The 16,308-nt window shown below is 48.1% G+C and overlaps 1 protein-coding gene across 1 annotated transcript in view; it reads right to left on the reverse strand.

Moving 5' to 3' along the window:
* The window catches only part of LOC129811466 (M-phase inducer phosphatase 1-like), a 54,280-nt gene extending 39,462 nt beyond the window's left edge, over positions 1-14,818 (reverse strand). The window contains exons 1-8 of the mRNA XM_055862799.1: positions 14,360-14,818; positions 13,994-14,246; positions 13,095-13,180; positions 12,660-12,711; positions 9,825-9,866; positions 9,328-9,649; positions 9,001-9,195; positions 5,853-6,035 (exon numbers count right to left, since the gene is read on the reverse strand). Coding sequence (XP_055718774.1) covers positions 5,853-6,035; positions 9,001-9,195; positions 9,328-9,649; positions 9,825-9,866; positions 12,660-12,711; positions 13,095-13,180; positions 13,994-14,193 — 1,080 coding nt within the window. The 5' untranslated portion in view covers positions 14,194-14,246; positions 14,360-14,818. The remainder of the gene's footprint in view (positions 1-5,852; positions 6,036-9,000; positions 9,196-9,327; positions 9,650-9,824; positions 9,867-12,659; positions 12,712-13,094; positions 13,181-13,993; positions 14,247-14,359) is intronic.
* Positions 14,819-16,308: the final 1,490 nt, after the last annotated feature.

Here is a 16,308-nt window from a genome sequence, read left to right on the forward strand (position 1 = left end):
AGTCTTTCTGGGTAAGTCTCTAGGAGCTGTGAGTGTTTCTCGGTAAGTCTCCAAGAGCTGTGAGTCTTTCTGGGTAAGTCTCTAAGAGCTGTGAGTCTTTCTGGGTAAGTCTCTAAGAGCTGTGAGTCTTTCTGGGTAAGTCTCCAAGAGCTGTGAGTGTTTCTGGGTAAGACACTCACAGCTCTTAGAGAGTTTCTGGGTACGTCTCCAAGAGCTGTGAGTGTTTCTGGGTAAGTCTCTAAGAGCTGTGAGTCTTTCTGGGTAAGTCTCTAAGAGCTGTGAGTGTTTCTGGGTAAATCTCTAAGAGCTGTGAGTCTCTAGGTAAGTCTAAGAGCTTTCCACACCTGGATTAGGCGACATTTGACCATTATTCTTTTCAAAACTCTTCAAACTCTGTCATATTGGGGTGTTGATCATTGCTAGACAACCATTTATGACAAAGTCTTGACAAAGTACCAGTTAAAAGTATGGACACCTACTCATTCCAGGGGTTTTCTTAATTTGTACTATTTTCTACAGAATAATAGTGAAGACATCAGAACTATGAAATAACACATATGGAATCATGTAGTAACCAACACAAACGTAAATGTATGTTGTATTGTGAACTGGTGAAAGGTTGTTGGAGTGCTTCCTTCGTTGCCTATTGAGGGTATCAACGTTATCCTTGGGAAGAACTTGGATGGTGAGCGGGTATGGCCTGTCGGGTCACCATCTCTAATGGTTTCCACTAATCCATCGTTTGGAGGAATTCACAATGAGAGCGACCAGCGTTTCCCCCAGAGGTGTTCTCGGAGCGACCAGCGTTTCCCCCAGAGGTGTTCTCGGAGCGACCAGCGTTTCCCCCAGAGGTGTTCTCGGAGCGACCAGCGTTTCCCCCAGAGGTGTTCTCAGAGCGACCAGCGTTTCCCCCAGAGGTGTTCTCAGAGCGACCAGCGTTTCCCCCAGAGGTGTTCTCAGAGCGACCAGCGTTTCCCCCAGAGGTGTTCTCAGAGCGACCAGCGTTTCCCCCAGAGGTGTTCTCAGAGCGACCAGCGTTTCCCCCAGAGCGCCCAGCGTTTCCCCCAGAGGTGTTCTCGGAGGGCGCAGTGACGCGGGTCCATGAGCCGTGGCGACCTGGTCACTGAGCCGGCTAAGTACGAAGTTACAAAGATATAATGCACCACTTTCCCTATGATCCCGGTATCTGTACCCTGCTCCGATCTAATCAAGGCGCAACGGGCTGACTCCACATTAGAAGAGTTGCGTGACCAAATTGTGCCTGTAGAACAGTTGGGAGATGTCACCTATGGCTATTTTCTCCAGGATGAGGTCCTGATGAGAAGGTGGGTGTCTCGTGGTGGTTGTTTTGAGAGGCTAGGAGCGCTGGAACGTTTCCATCAAACACTTAAGTCTTTGTTGAGAGCTTATTGTACTGAGATGGATAAGGATTGGGAGGAGAGGTTGAAATGGTTACTGTTTGCCGACAGGGAGGTTTCACAGGAGAGCACAGGTTTCAATCCAAATGACCTAGTGTTCGGACATAGTCTGCGTGGGCTTCTAGCGGTGCTCCAGGATGTCTGGAAGTCTCCCAAGCTACCTCAGTCCCTGTTATCTTGTGTGTGATGTCCAGCGGCGCCTGTACACCGCTGGTGAGATGGCAAAAGAGAAGCTGTCATCGTCACAGGGGAGGATGAAAGGACTATTTGATTGGCGAGCTGAGCCGATCACTTTAGTCCAGGTGACCAGGTTCTTGCTCTGCTGCCAATTGTTGTTTCTCCTTTTCAGGCCAAGTTTCATGGTCAATATACAGTGGTGCGCAAGTACACTGAGCAAAACTGTCTAGTTGCCACTCCAGAACGGAGGAAAATGCACCAACTGTGCCATGTAAATCTGCTAAAACCCTTATTACCCACGTTCCTCTGGGGCCGAAGAGTAGGAGTCCGCAGAGGACGGTAAACCTGTTCTTTTGGCCAGTACGGTTACATTGCTGGGTTCTTCTTTTTGTCATGTTAGGACTGTGCATGGTGAAGATGTCCCAGGTCCCAACTACTGCGTACTGCAGGGTAGAATGAAAAATTCAGTCACTAATAACCTTCTAGCTCATCTACCTGCTGACAGGCGAGACGAGTTGGTCGGTCTGATTCTTCTAGTTCTTTTCTGATACACCGACAAACCTAATAGAACACAATATTAAAACAAGTATTCGGTTATGAGTTTCGGCGTAAAGCACCCGTCCCTTTTCAGCGCCTTATGAATTAGGGTTGTCTCCGGTCTGGTCTCCGGTCTGGTCTCCGGTCTGGTCTCCGGTCTGGTCTCCGGTGCGGTCTCCGGTGCGGTCTCCGGTGCGGTCTCCGGTGCGGTCTCCGGTCTGGTCTGCGGTCTCCGGTCTGGTCTCCGGTCTGGTCTGCGCTGCGGTCTGCGCTGCGGTCTGCGCTGCGGTCTCTGGTCTGGTCTCCGGTCTGCACTGTTTATCTGGACGATGTAAAAGTTTATGAAGATATTTGGGAGGAGAATCTGTCCCATATTCGAGCCTTGTTCGACCACCTGGCTGTGGGTCACCTCACTATCAATCTGGCTAAGTGCGAGTTTGCTCAGGCGACCGTTACGTACCTTGGAGAGGTGGTTGGGCAGGGTGAAGTGCGTCCTTTTCGGGCTAAAGTGGTAGCTATTGATGCTTTTCCACCGCCAACTACTAAAAATAGAAACTGATGCATGTCTTAGAAACTACGGTAATAACCAATCATTTCCATAGGAACTTCTCTACTGTAGTTGCTCCCCTGACAGATTTGCTGAAAGTTAAGGCGGTTTTACACCTGGTCTTCTCTCTTGTCAACAGGCTTTTGAGGATGCAAAGAGATTGCTTACCTCAACTCTGGTGCTAGCTGCTCCTCGAGTAGACGCGAGTCACGTGGGGGCAGGTGCAATCCTGCTGCAAGCAGGTCTATGTCGGGTCGGGAGTACTACCTATTGTGGTCTGAACCGACCATAACCCTCTCACCTTCTTGAGGTCAACGATGTGTCCTAACCAGAGGATAATGAGATGGTGTTTGTTTTTAATAGGTATTCCGTGTCGATGTGCGGCACATCAGAGAGGACTGATAATGTCATTGCTGACGCGCTCTCTCCTGTTCCTGAACGCGTCTGGTCCGATTGATCGGTGGACACACGTTCTTATACGCGTTGTCCCCAAAAGGTAATGCGTGTCGTCCACTATTTGTTTTGTCCAGTCTTGCTGTCCTTGTTTTTTCTTTCCTCTTAAAAAAAGGTTGCTGAGGGCCTGGGGAGGACGAGGTTGGCTGGGGCAGTGGGTTTACCAGAGCAGTATTGATTGGTTGGTGTGGTGTTCCGGGGTTCTTGGTGGTCATGATCCTCCTACTCTATCGAATTCTCTCTTCGCTCGTTTTCCTTAATAGGATGTCGGTGGGCGAAGCCGGGTGGGTCATCAACCGGGTGGGTCATCAGCCAAATGTGGCTCGGGTGTGTCCCGGGGATAAATACGTCGAGGAGACTCTCCACACAGACAAACTGTTGTTTTTGGTTGTGGCATTTTGGTGCTTCTTTGTGTTAATTTGTTTTGGCACCTCTCAACACCATTATCACCATCTATCTATACATCCACTCACTTTGTTACTTGGATATAGTTGACTTTAATAAATATGTTTGTTATTTCTTTATTTCCGTGTTGTCTCCCCCTTTTTGTTACGAGCCGGTTCGTAACACAAGCATACCCATAACATGATGCAACCACCACTATGCTTGAAAATATGGAAAGTTGTACTCAGTAATGTGTTGTATTGGATTTGCCCCAAACATAACACTTTGTATTCAGGACAGAAAGTGATTTGAGTCACAATTTTTTATGTTGTTGCAGTATTACTTTAGTGCCTTGTTGCAAATCAGGATGCATATTTTAGAGAAAAAGAAACATGTATTATGTAGAAGGCTTCCTCCTTTTCACTCTGAATTAGGTTAGTATTGTGGTGTAACTACAATGTTGTTGACCAATCCTCAGTTTCCTCGTATCACAGCCATTAAACTCTGTTTAAAAGTCACCATTTCCTCTCGCGGTGAAACGAGGCCATTTCCTCTCGCGGTGAAACGAGGCCATTTCCTCTCGCGGTGAAACGAGGCCATTTCCTCTCGCGGTGAAACGAGGCCATTTTCCTCTCGCGGTGAAACGAGGCCATTTTCCTCTCACGGTGAAACGAGGCCATTTTCCTCTCACGGTGAAACGAGGCCATTTCCTCTCGCGGTGAAACGAGGCCATTTCCTCTCGCGGTGAAACGAGGCCATTTCCTCTCCGGCAACTAAGTTAGGAAGGACGCCTGTATCTTTGTAGTGACTGGGTGTATTGATACACCATCAACAGTGTAATTAATAACTTCACCATGCTCAAAGGGATATTCAATGTCTGCTTTTCTATTTTTTTTACTCATCCACCAATCGGTGCCCTCCTTTGCGAGGCATTGGAAAACCTCCCTGGTCTTTGTGGTTGAATCTGTGTTTTAAATTCACTGCTCGACTGAGTGACCTTACAGATAATTGTATGTTTGGGGCAGAGATGAGGTAGTCATTCAACCATCATGTTAAAACACTATTATTGTACACAGAGTGAGTCCATGCAGCTTATTACGTGACCTGTTAAGCACATTTTTACTCCTGATTGTAGACTTGCCATAACAAAGGGGTTGAATTCCTCAGCTTTTCATTTATTAAATTTGTAACAATTTGGAAAATCATAATACCACTGACATTATGGGGTATTGTGTGTAGGCCAGTGATGGGGGGGGAAAAAATCTCCTTAAATCGTAATTTGTAACAAAATGTGTAAAAAGTCACGGGGTGTGAATACTTTCCGAACGACCTGAAGTGATTCAACAGATTTAAAACATTGCAGTCAGACAAAAACCACTGATCTAGAAAATCACTCCAAATAACAAATCATTTTGTGATCAAGATTAGTGATTCTGTGGTTCTCCTTGCTCAAATCCACCCCCCCCCCCCCAAAAAAAAACCTCACCGACTGTGTACGTGTGGAGACATTAAGCAGGAAGTACCAGGACCAGTTGACTAGGGGGTGGAGACATTAAGCAGGAAGTACCAGGACCAGTTGACTAGGGGGTGGAGACATTAAGCAGGAAGTACCAGGACCAGTTGACTAGGGGGTGAAGACATTAAGCAGGAAGTACCAGGACCAGTTGACTAGGGGGTGAAGACATTAAGCAGGAAGTACCAGGACCAGTTGACTAGGGGGTGGAGACATTAAGCAGGAAGTACCAGGACCAGTTGACTAGGGGGTGGAGACATTAAGCAGGAAGTACCAGGACCAGTTGACTAGGGGGTGGAGACAGTAAGCAGGAAGTACCAGGACCAGTTGACTAGGGGGTGGAGACATTAAGCAGGAAGTACCAGGACCAGTTGACTAGGGGGTGGAGACATTAAGCAGGAAGTACCAGGACCAGTTGACTAGGGGGGTGGAGACATTAAGCAGGAAGTACCAGGACCAGTTGACTAGGGGGGTGGAGACATTAAGCAGGAAGTACCAGGACCAGTTGACTAGGGGGGTGGAGACATTAATCAGGAAGTACCAGGACCAGTTGACTAGGGGGTGGAGACATTAAGCAGGAAGTACCAGGACCAGTTGACTAGGGGGTGGAGACATTAAGCAGGAAGTACCAGGACCAGTTGACTAGGGGGTGAAGACATTAAGCAGGAAGTACCAGGACCAGTTGACTAGGGGGTGAAGACATTAAGCAGGAAGTACCAGGACCAGTTGACTAGGGGGGTGAAGACATTAAGCAGGAAGTACCAGGACCAGTTGACTAGGGGGTGGAGACATTAAGCAGGAAGTACTGTGAGCAGGTACGTACCATCTTGCTGGGAGAGCAGTCGTCCTGGTCCATGGTGGTGCCATGAGTTTCCGCCAGGCTGCGTCGTCTCTTCACTCTGACCGGCGTGTTCTCGTCCTGGGGGCGCTTCAGAGGTGTGCGGCCCGCCTGGCTGGGCATGGAGGGCGAGCGGAACAGACCCCGCGGCCGACAACGAACCACCGGCTGAGGAAGAGGACAAAGATGAAGTTAGTTTGATGCCACGTGCTGTTTTCATTCTAGCACGGACTGTGCTGATCGTGGCTGTAAGGGTAGTCGTTCCTACTGACCCTAGTTGAACACCGACGGTGTTACTCTGGATAAGAGCCACAGTTAAAGGAGGAGTTTACCCAGAATCCAGTAACTACCAAGTGACTCCATACATTGAAAATTAGTTTCGTGGACTTTGCCCTCTTCACCCTGTATTAGTGTACTGACACAGCTGTAAAAAAGGGTCACGTGACTCATGACGTTGCTGGATGCAGGCCTCGCTGCTCCGTTGTCAGTGAATTCATGATTCAGAAATCCAACATGTGGACAAATTAGTTGTTTTAATTGGAAGCTTACGGCCTAATGAGCCATTTCTGTCAAAAGTAGTATCGGTTTTAAGTTCGGAAAATGTAACCTTTTTCCACCCAAAACATTTGCTATTATGTTATGTAGCCGACTGCCACAGCAGTGGAGATGGGTAACAACTCTCGGGGGAATCCTTGCTCCGGACAAACGTCACGTTACGCAGATGAAGGGGCTTTCAGCAGGGAAGTGAACACAGCGATACACTAAGTAACACAACCTGTAAAATGTCTGATGCCCAATGGCCCGACGGTGTCACGGAACGTATTTATTTGAACCTGAGTATTCAGATTGAGCTTCAGGTGGCCCCCACCTCTCTAGCCACAGCAGCAGCTGGACCACAGCCCCGACACACCCCTGGTTAAACACCGAGTGGTGCTGCAGCTGGACCAACACAGACTGGTGCTGCAGATCCGGTCACCGAGCTACAGAAACGGACATATGGTGACGGTTCTACGTAGCAGTCCTTACCCATCTCCCCGTCCGTGCCGGTCCTTACCCATCTCCCCGTCCGTGCCCGTCCTTACCCATCTCCCCGTCCGTGCCCGTCCTTACCCATCTCCCCGTCCGTGCCCGTCCTTACCCATCTCCCCGTCCGTGCCCGTCCTTACCCATCTCCCCGTCCGTGCCCGTCCTTACCCATCTCCCCGTCCGTGCCCGTCCTTACCCATCTCCCCGTCCGTGCCCGTCCTTACCCATCTCCCCGTCCGTGCCCGTCCTTACCCATCTCCCCGTCCGTGCCCGTCCTTACCCATCTCCCCTTCCGTGCCCGTCCTTACCCATCTCCCCTTCCGTGCCAGTCCTTACCCATCTCCCCTTCCGTGCCGGTCCTTACCCATCTCCCCGTCCGTGCCGGTCCTTACCCATCTCCCCGTCCGTGCCCGTCCTTACCCATCTCCCCGTCCGTGCCCGTCCTTACCCATCTCCCCTTCCGTGCCAGTCCTTACCCATCTCCCCTTCCGTGCCCGTCCTTACCCATCTCCCCGCCCGTGCCCGTCCTTACCCATCTCCCCGCCCGTGCCCGTCCTTACCCATCTCCCCGTCCGTGCCCGTCCTTACCCATCTCCCCTTCCGTGCCCGTCCTTACCCATCTCCCCTTCCGTGCCCGTCCTTACCCATCTCCCCTTCCGTGCCAGTCCTTACCCATCTCCCCGCCCGTGCCAGTCCTTACCCATCTCCCCGCCCGTGCCAGTCCTTACCCATCTCCCCGCCCGTGCCAGTCCTTACCCATCTCCCCGCCCGTGCCAGTCCTTACCCATCTCCCCGCCCGTGCCCGTCCTTACCCATCTCCCCGCCCGTGCCCGTCCTTACCCATCTCCCCGCCCGTGCCCGTCCTTACCCATCTCCCCGCCCGTGCCCGTCCTTACCCATCTCCCCGCCCGTGCCCGTCCTTACCCATCTCCCCGCCCGTGCCAGTCCTTACCCATCTCCCCGCCCGTGCCAGTCCTTACCCATCTCCCCGCCCGTGCCAGTCCTTACCCATCTCCCCGCCCGTGCCCGTCCTTACCCATCTCCCCGCCCGTGCCCGTCCTTACCCATCTCCCCGCCCGTGCCCGTCCTTACCCATCTCCCCGCCCGTGCCCGTCCTTACCCATCTCCCCGCCCGTGCCCGTCCTTACCCATCTCCCCGCCCGTGCCCGTCCTTACCCATCTCCCCGCCCGTGCCCGTCCTTACCCATCTCCCCGTCCGTGCCCGTCCTTACCCATCTCCCCTTCCGTGCCCGTCCTTACCCATCTCCCCTTCCGTGCCCGTCCTTACCCATCTCCCCTTCCGTGCCCGTCCTTACCCATCTCCCCTTCCGTGCCAGTCCTTACCCATCTCCCCTTCCGTGCCAGTCCTTACCCATCTCCCCTTCCGTGCCAGTCCTTACCCATCTCCCCTTCCGTGCCAGTCCTTACCCATCTCCCCTTCCGTGCCAGTCCTTACCCATCTCCCCTTCCGTGCCAGTCCTTACCCATCTCCCCTTCCGTGCCAGTCCTTACCCATCTCCCCTTCCGTGCCAGTCCTTACCCATCTCCCCTTCTGTGCCCGTCCTTACCCATCTCCCCTTCCGTGCCAGTCCTTACCCATCTCCCCTTCCGTGCCGGTCCTTACCCATCTCCCCTTCTGTGCCGGTCCTTACCCATCTCCCCTTCTGTGCCAGTCCTTACCCATCTCCCCTTCTGTGCCGGTCCTTACCCATCTCCCCTTCTGTGCCAGTCCTTACCCATCTCCCCTTCTGTGGCTAATGATTTCGGTGGAAAAGTACACATTTCCTCACTCAAAACCGAGAGCACTTTAGTCTGTACGATTTCAATAAAACAACGAATGTTCACACTTCGGGGATTTCTGAATCATGAATTCACAGGCAAAGGAGCAGAGAGGCCTGCATCCAGCAACGTCACATGACCCGTACAGGGAGAGAGAGACGACAATCTCCACTAAAATGGTTTCAATGTATGGAAGCACTTAGGAATTTCTAGATTTTGGGGGTAAACTACCTTTAAAAATGACTCAAAAGTAAAATGACTGATTCTGATTTCTTCAAAGAAAGACAGGCAGACCAAAACCCGACATCCGGTGGCTAAACAACCATACCGAGTCATCTCCTGGCGTGGTGCGGTCCCTCACAAGCGGAGCAGTCAGCAGGTTGGACATCCCCATTGGCATGTCACACTCCTCCTCACGGTCGTCCAGAACGTCAAGGAAACCGTCGTCATCGTCAAGGGAGCAGCGATGCGGGAAGACGGGTCTTCTGTCATCCAATGAGCCGAGGCGTTTAGACGGAGATAGCTAGAGTTAAGAAAGGAAGGAGACAAGAAAAGGGTTAACTTTGATGTTGTCTGAACGTCAACCCAACCGCTGGTCCACTGTCACATATTGATGATGTCGGAGTGTCTGTAAGTGTGTGTCCGTGCTACCCACAACGAGTGCTGGGCCAAAGTCCTTGGGCCAGGGGGCAAAGTCCTTGTTCTCCTCCCCTTCGCTATGGAAGGACCTCATACGGCCGGGTGACATGGGCTTGGTGGGCTTCTTAAACTCAAAGCTTTCCCGGTTCTCCTTGTTTCCCTGTCCACCGTGAACGCTGTGCTCAGAGGAGCACTGGGCTGTATCCTGGGCTGAGCCGAGCCGTCCAAAAGCCCCGTGGCGCTGCTGACTCTGGCTCCCTGGGACCGGACCCTTCAGAGGAGGGCCGAAGTCTGGCAGCTGCAGTGGCAGAGAGTTGATTCTTCGGATTGGCATGTTACTTTAAGTGGGGAAGAGAAGCTACACCGTCAGTAAACATGGATGGACCAGACAGTCAATCAATATGGAGCTTGGATCATGAACATTGAAAAGAGGAAACTACTCCCCAGATAGCAAATTAGGGTCAAATGAGACTTAAAAAGCGATTCATTAAGCACGAAGGACTAAGCACTTACTCATTGACAACTCTTTCAGAATGAAGAATGGCCTTCTCAAACCTGCCAGAGACAAACATTTACATTCAGTGACAGACCGATTTATTGAGATCCCTGCCCTACACAGTGAAAAGGACCCAGGAAGTCTTCTCCACTAACCAGGCCAGAAGAGGTCTGCAACTAAATGACCTTCTCAGGACTAAGACCCTGGCTGGCTCTAATGAAGCAGGACAAATGATCAACAGTTGTAGGTGATGTAACTCAACCAGTGTTGAGTATAGTGAAGGGGCAAGAGGTCGTCTCTCCTTATCGCTGTACAACAGAGCAGAGCAATGCCCAACTGTATGCTGAAAAAGCAGCGAGGAGATGAGAGGAGAGTACCCAGACAGAAAGAGACAGAGGAGAACGGTGGGGGGGGGGGGGGGGGGGGTCTGCTAATCTACCAATAAGTGACTCGTTTCAAGAAGCTGGGCTTATGTCGCACGTCACTACCTCACTGGAGAGGCATTTCAACGTCTTTGACATGTTTATCAAACATTTTGTAATTTGAAATGCCTTCTGGGACATGTGAACTTTCATGTGCCTTAATAAAACACACTTAGTTCCATCTGTTAAACAAATAAAATTGTTAAATTATGAGGGGAGCTATGGAAAAAGTCAGGAACCTTCCCGCTAGCCATGATTGGCTGAGATAATTGATGGGGCTGGACATGTCGGGAGATGAGTTCTGATTGGTCTGCCATGTAGCATACTTCTGTCTGTAACGTGAGATGCTCAGTATGTGTCGGTAATGCTTTCTACCACGGCTGTTTTTAAATATAACGTTAGCCATCGAGAACTACAAAAATGTTGCTACTTGTCTCAACAACATCGATGCCCTGAATTTAGCAGGCGCTATCGACAGATAAGTAGGAAAAAGTGATGGGCTCCTTTCTGCACACGCACCAGTCAGTGTGAACCGGAGTGACTTGACACAACGCTGACCAAACAAGATGTAGCTACAAACAGAACGGAGTTACATGGTTCCAGTCTGTGTGAAGCTCCTCCATGTGTAACAGGTAAGAGTCTAGCTACATTTTCAGACATTATACATTTCTAATTTCGTCAGAAAGTCATTTTCATTGCAAGTTAAAGCGTACTGTAACCTAGCTAGCGAACGTTAGCTTGCTGGCTCGCTAGCTAGCGTTACTTGTATGATCTGTGTAGTAATATTAGTCGAATCCGAAAACCATTTTCATTGCTATACAAGAATAAAAGAGACGTAGAATTAGCTACTATGCAAATAACCGCTTCACTGTACCGTTTACACCTTCTGTATCCTGTGTATGTGACAAATAAACAGATTTTATTTGATATAGTGTGCGTTTACCAGAGACGGTAATGTGAAGAACATGACCTGCAACAAAGTCAGATTAGGATCCAGGCCAAAGACTAGATTAGTGTATTTTAACCTGGAGTTTTTCCTTATCGTAGGCTACTACTTTCACCACTTTTAGTCTTGAAATATTTGGTTGTTTACTACACGACTCCCTCTGTTTAGCACATGGCCTCACATGTTATCCCCACCCATCTCTTTAAGGCTTAAGACGGTATAAATAATGCTGAATGGGTGGAGACAAAGAAGAGCTCTCCAGTAGTAGTACCAAAACATTCAAGGGCCATTTTCTCAAAAGTGGGGTTACAAGTTGATCAACTTCCAAAGCAGAATGACTTTCCCATTGTTCCTCTAAAGCCCACTGCTAGGAGATAATGCCTTCCACAATAATTAATTAACATTTTAGAAACTGTATAACACTTCTATAAGAAAAGAGTCAGGTATAAATATCATCCGTTAACACCACTGTTTGCTTCTATATCCGAGCAAGGGGATTGGTGCATCTGACTAATCAGTGGTTCAACATCTCCCATGAGCCCATCCTGTTACTAGGGTGATAAATGACTTAGGACTGACATTCCAGTGGTGTTCAACATCTCCCATGAGCCCATCCTGTTACTAGGGTGATAAATGACTTAGGACTGACATTCCAGTGGTGTTCAACATCTCCCATGAGCCCATCCTGTTACTAGGGTGATAAATGACTTAGGACTGACATCCCAGTGGTGTTCAACATCTCCCATGAGCCCATCCTGTTACTAGAGTGATAAATGACTTAGGACTGACATTCCAGTGGTGTTCAACATCTCCCATGAGCCCATCCTGTTACTAGGGTGATAAATGACTTAGGACTGACATCCCAGTGGTGTTTAACATCTCCAATGAGCCCATCCTGTTACTAGGGTGATAAATGACTTAGGACTGACATCCCAGTGGTGTTTAACATCTCCAATGAGCCCATCCTGTTACTAGGGTGATAAATGACTTAGGACTGACATTCCAGTGGTGTTTAACATCTCCAATGAGCCCATCCTTTAACTAGGGAAAGTTCTGTAGTATAAGAGTGTAACGGATGTGAAATGGCTAGCTAGTTAGCGGGTACGCGCTAGTAGCATTTCAATCAGTTACGTCACTTGCTCTGAGACTTAAGTAGTGTTGCCCCTTGCTCTGCAAGAGCCGCGGCCTTTGTGGAGCGATGGTTAACGATGCTTCGTGGGTGACTGTTGTCGATGTGTGCAGAGGGTCCCTGGTTCGCGCCCGTGTCGGGGCGAGGGGACGACGTAAAGTTATACTGTTACAAGAGCATCTTGTCTGTTAGTCTGCTTTAGTAACACCTAATCCCAGAGCACAGCTGAGCTGGTGACACTAACCGTGTTCCATCGGGATGAGGAAGAGGAGGAGGGATGGTACGGAGGAAGGGAGGGTAAGCATTGCTAGAACAGAGAGATAGATTTGTGCCAGACAAGAGGACAATTGCTTACGTCTCCTCAACATGGATGGGGTCCATGGGGCTGGGGGAATCCATACCAAGACCTGGAAGAACATGCAGAAACACCTCAACAGTTCATCTGATCGTAAACCGTTGACTAGTTCAAATCAGAACACATTCACACCACAGGTCTACAAGGTCACACAGGAGAGAATATTTAATCATGTACATTTTGGCTTTTTTTCCTGTCCTGTTAATAACTAAAAATGTGTATCCTGTACTGGTAAAAAAAGGAAAATATCCTACACATTTATTCAAGGTGGTCAAACTGCACAACTGAAAAGAGCAGAATTTAAAAAACAGGAAATGACAAAATATAAGGGCTACACACCTCGTAAAAAAAATATTTGACCTTTTAAAATAGCAAGCCAAGTTCCTATTGCCAACATTATATTGACACATATTGGGGTGAAACATTTTGTCGTACCTGCATCAGAGGAGCAGTCAGAGGCGACGGACGGAAACTTCAGGAGGGGCACACGTTGTTTCCGCTTTGGAGTGTCACATTGTTGGCTGTAAAGGAACGGGTTACATAATCAGTTAACTTTACTAACAACCAGACAAACTAGCAATTTCCATTAGCTTGAAATAGTTAGCTAACTACCAAGCTAGCTGGGGAGTATTCATTATGCCGATTATGTTGCAAAACGTTTTCCTAAACTGAAGCGAACGAAACAGGGGTGAAACTTTAGTTTAGTTGCAAGACTCGTTGGACCAATGATCGGGTTTGGACTAATGGTTATAAAATAAACCTACCACAATATAACCGGTTTCAAAAGCTTTTTCCTTTCAACAAAAGGCGTATGTAAAATATCTAGAAACTCTTCTTAACTGATGTACAGTGAAAAATGTCCCTTCCTTTCAAATAAAAGCGCACCATATTCCTGCTGTGTAAATTAGACCGTGGTGGGAAATCTGGCGTTAAATGGTGTGGTCTAGTAATGTCTTGTCAGCCCACTGTCTAACTCAGGAATATTGTGCGGTTTTGACAAAAGTTGGATTCAGACGTGTATTTGATCTCAATGGACTTCACTTTACACCTGATAAATACTGTAGCAAACTAGTAGGGATCGTAGAGATTACGTTTCTACAGATTATACATATGCCTTTGTTGACAGGAAACGTTTTTTTTTTTTGCGGTGAAGCCGGCTATATGGTGGTAGGGTTACTTTCTGTCGCAGACCACCAGAACAATGCAAAACTCAGAGAGCGCAAACAGACTCCCGATGTTATGTCCCAAATGTAGTTATCGTGCAGCTTTCACGCAGTTCGATGAAAACAACATAGCTAACTAGCATAGCAACATACATTGTATTACACTCTTACCTCCCAAGTCCAGCTAGATTGTTCATGTTTAGGGCCAGATTAGTGACGGGAGACAGTACATTTGTGGGTCCAGAAGAGAAGAGACTCTTGTTGATGCAAGGCGAGGCCATCATCATGTCCGACATCGAGGAAAGCCCTGAGACTCTGTCGGGCCTGCTGGTCAAGGTGACTGGACTGAAATCTTTGGTAACGTTTTCCATTTTTACAAGGTAAATCCAATGATAGTTCCTTGAATGGAATTCAATTTAGATGCCTGTTAAAGAAGGCCAAAATATCGGTGAATATACACAGGCCGAAAAATCAAGCTAGCTAACCAAATTAGGAAACTTGCAGAATGAGTGTGAAAAGTACTAAATACAAAACAACCATGGCAAGCTGTTTGCAGACCCCGTCTTGGAAAACCACAATTTAGAACAGCATCTTGGCTTAAAAGTACAGACTTTATATTCTGTCAGAGAGCTCACAGCTGTGTCCTCTCCCTGACAGGCCCCACTCAGGAAGTAAATGCAGCTGACTGTATTTACGTTCAAAATAGATGCTCACAAGCGCCAATGCTTTCGGCAAATCAGAGACGTCGTTACATCCTTGTACGTCCAATCAGAGACGTCGTTACATTCTACTCGTCCAGAGGCGTTTCCCTTTCTGCGAGGTTGTCTGGCTGGAACATCGCTTGTGCTATTCGGGATCATTGGGACGTCCGTACAATAACCCTTACGCTAACATTAACCATAACTCTAACCTTTAAATCATAACCTTTACCTTAACCGTTTTAAATGTCACCTTCAATGGGGTGACGTAAGAGTTAGGAGGTCCCAAGGATTCCGTTGAGACTTTTCGGCATGAAAATGGGAAGGGATGTCATTTCCATGACGTACTCGTCAACGAACCAATCAAATTCCTGACAGCAGCGTAGTCATGACAGGTAGCCAATGATATGCATTTTAGAATATGAAATGAGTGTTGACTTCAACCGCCTGTATTCAACGGAGATGCTTTACTACGAGTCTCTTACATGAATATATATCAAGTGTTTTTTCTCTGAGTTGCCGGGATGTCACCCGTCCTACTTATCATTCAGTACATTCGTGACAAATTAAGCATTACGAAACTTCTATTCGATCAAATAAACTTCACGTTGCAAATATGTCATCATTTTTTTTTTTTTGGGGGGGGGGGGGACCAAAATTCGACACCCATTGATCTGCATAGAAAAACTCCTTGCCCGGTGAAGGGAGACAGATTTCCCACCGAGTTGGACCTTTCGGTTCCTCTTTCTCTCCGTCTATAATAAACGCATTCTTCCCGCGGAAGATTTGAATCGCCAGTTGGAGAATAACCACATGACCAACACAGCCAATCACACAGCAAAACACCATTCATATGGCGAAGAAACAACGACAGGCACAGAGTTTGATATAGCGTGTGATTATAGAACTTCAGCTAAACCTAGTACAGACTTGCCTTTTCACATTCTTATGTTTGGAATCGCACTTGAAAAATGGACAGTTGACTTCCGTACCCCGCTATACGCTCTAGATAGAACACAAATATGCATTTGAGAAGAATACCCAAGTCCGCACCTCCATTTATACCACCTCACCGTAAAGAAACACCAGTTGAAAATATTGACGCATGCGGTACACAGAACGCACCGCAGTCTAGTGCGGCACTCCCAACTAGCGTTCTGGACTGCTCCATTGACAATGAATGACTTCCTTTGGGTACGCGACGAGTTTGATGTATCTGGTGGACATGAGGCGTTAAGAGTAGTTTTCACATACAAACTTTATATGATCTCAGAATCAAATATTCTTCCCTAAAATAACATGGTCACTGTTGTAAAACGTTTATTTTGTTTGGCGATTTTCCGCATTTATCAGAGTGCCGTTAGGTAGTCTGATTGCAGATGTGTCCATGTAAACAGGATTATTAGGGGAATCGTTCATCTTGCAAAGCATGTAAACGTTTTAATCAAACTATTATATTAATCTGACTATCCACAACAATCGCATTATTGTGTGCTCAGCGAAATGTTGAGATATTGAGATGAAGCCTCGTGTCCACCAGATGCATTGGTTCTGGTGGAAGTAATTCATTGCAAACGGAGCAGTCCGCAACGCTAGTGCCGCACTTGGCTGCGGTGCGTTCTGTGTACCGCATGCGTTCGATATTTTCAACTCGTGCGTTGCTAAGCAAATAATATGTGAGTCAAGTACGGAACATGTGGGCAAGACATCCAGCCTCAATTCAAAATGGATTTCATTGACTTTTTTTCTCACCCATCTACACAGGATACCCCGTAATTTGTATTTGTA

Source organism: Salvelinus fontinalis, chromosome 15, assembly GCF_029448725.1.
Source record: "Salvelinus fontinalis isolate EN_2023a chromosome 15, ASM2944872v1, whole genome shotgun sequence".
NCBI lineage: Eukaryota > Metazoa > Chordata > Actinopteri > Salmoniformes > Salmonidae > Salvelinus > Salvelinus fontinalis.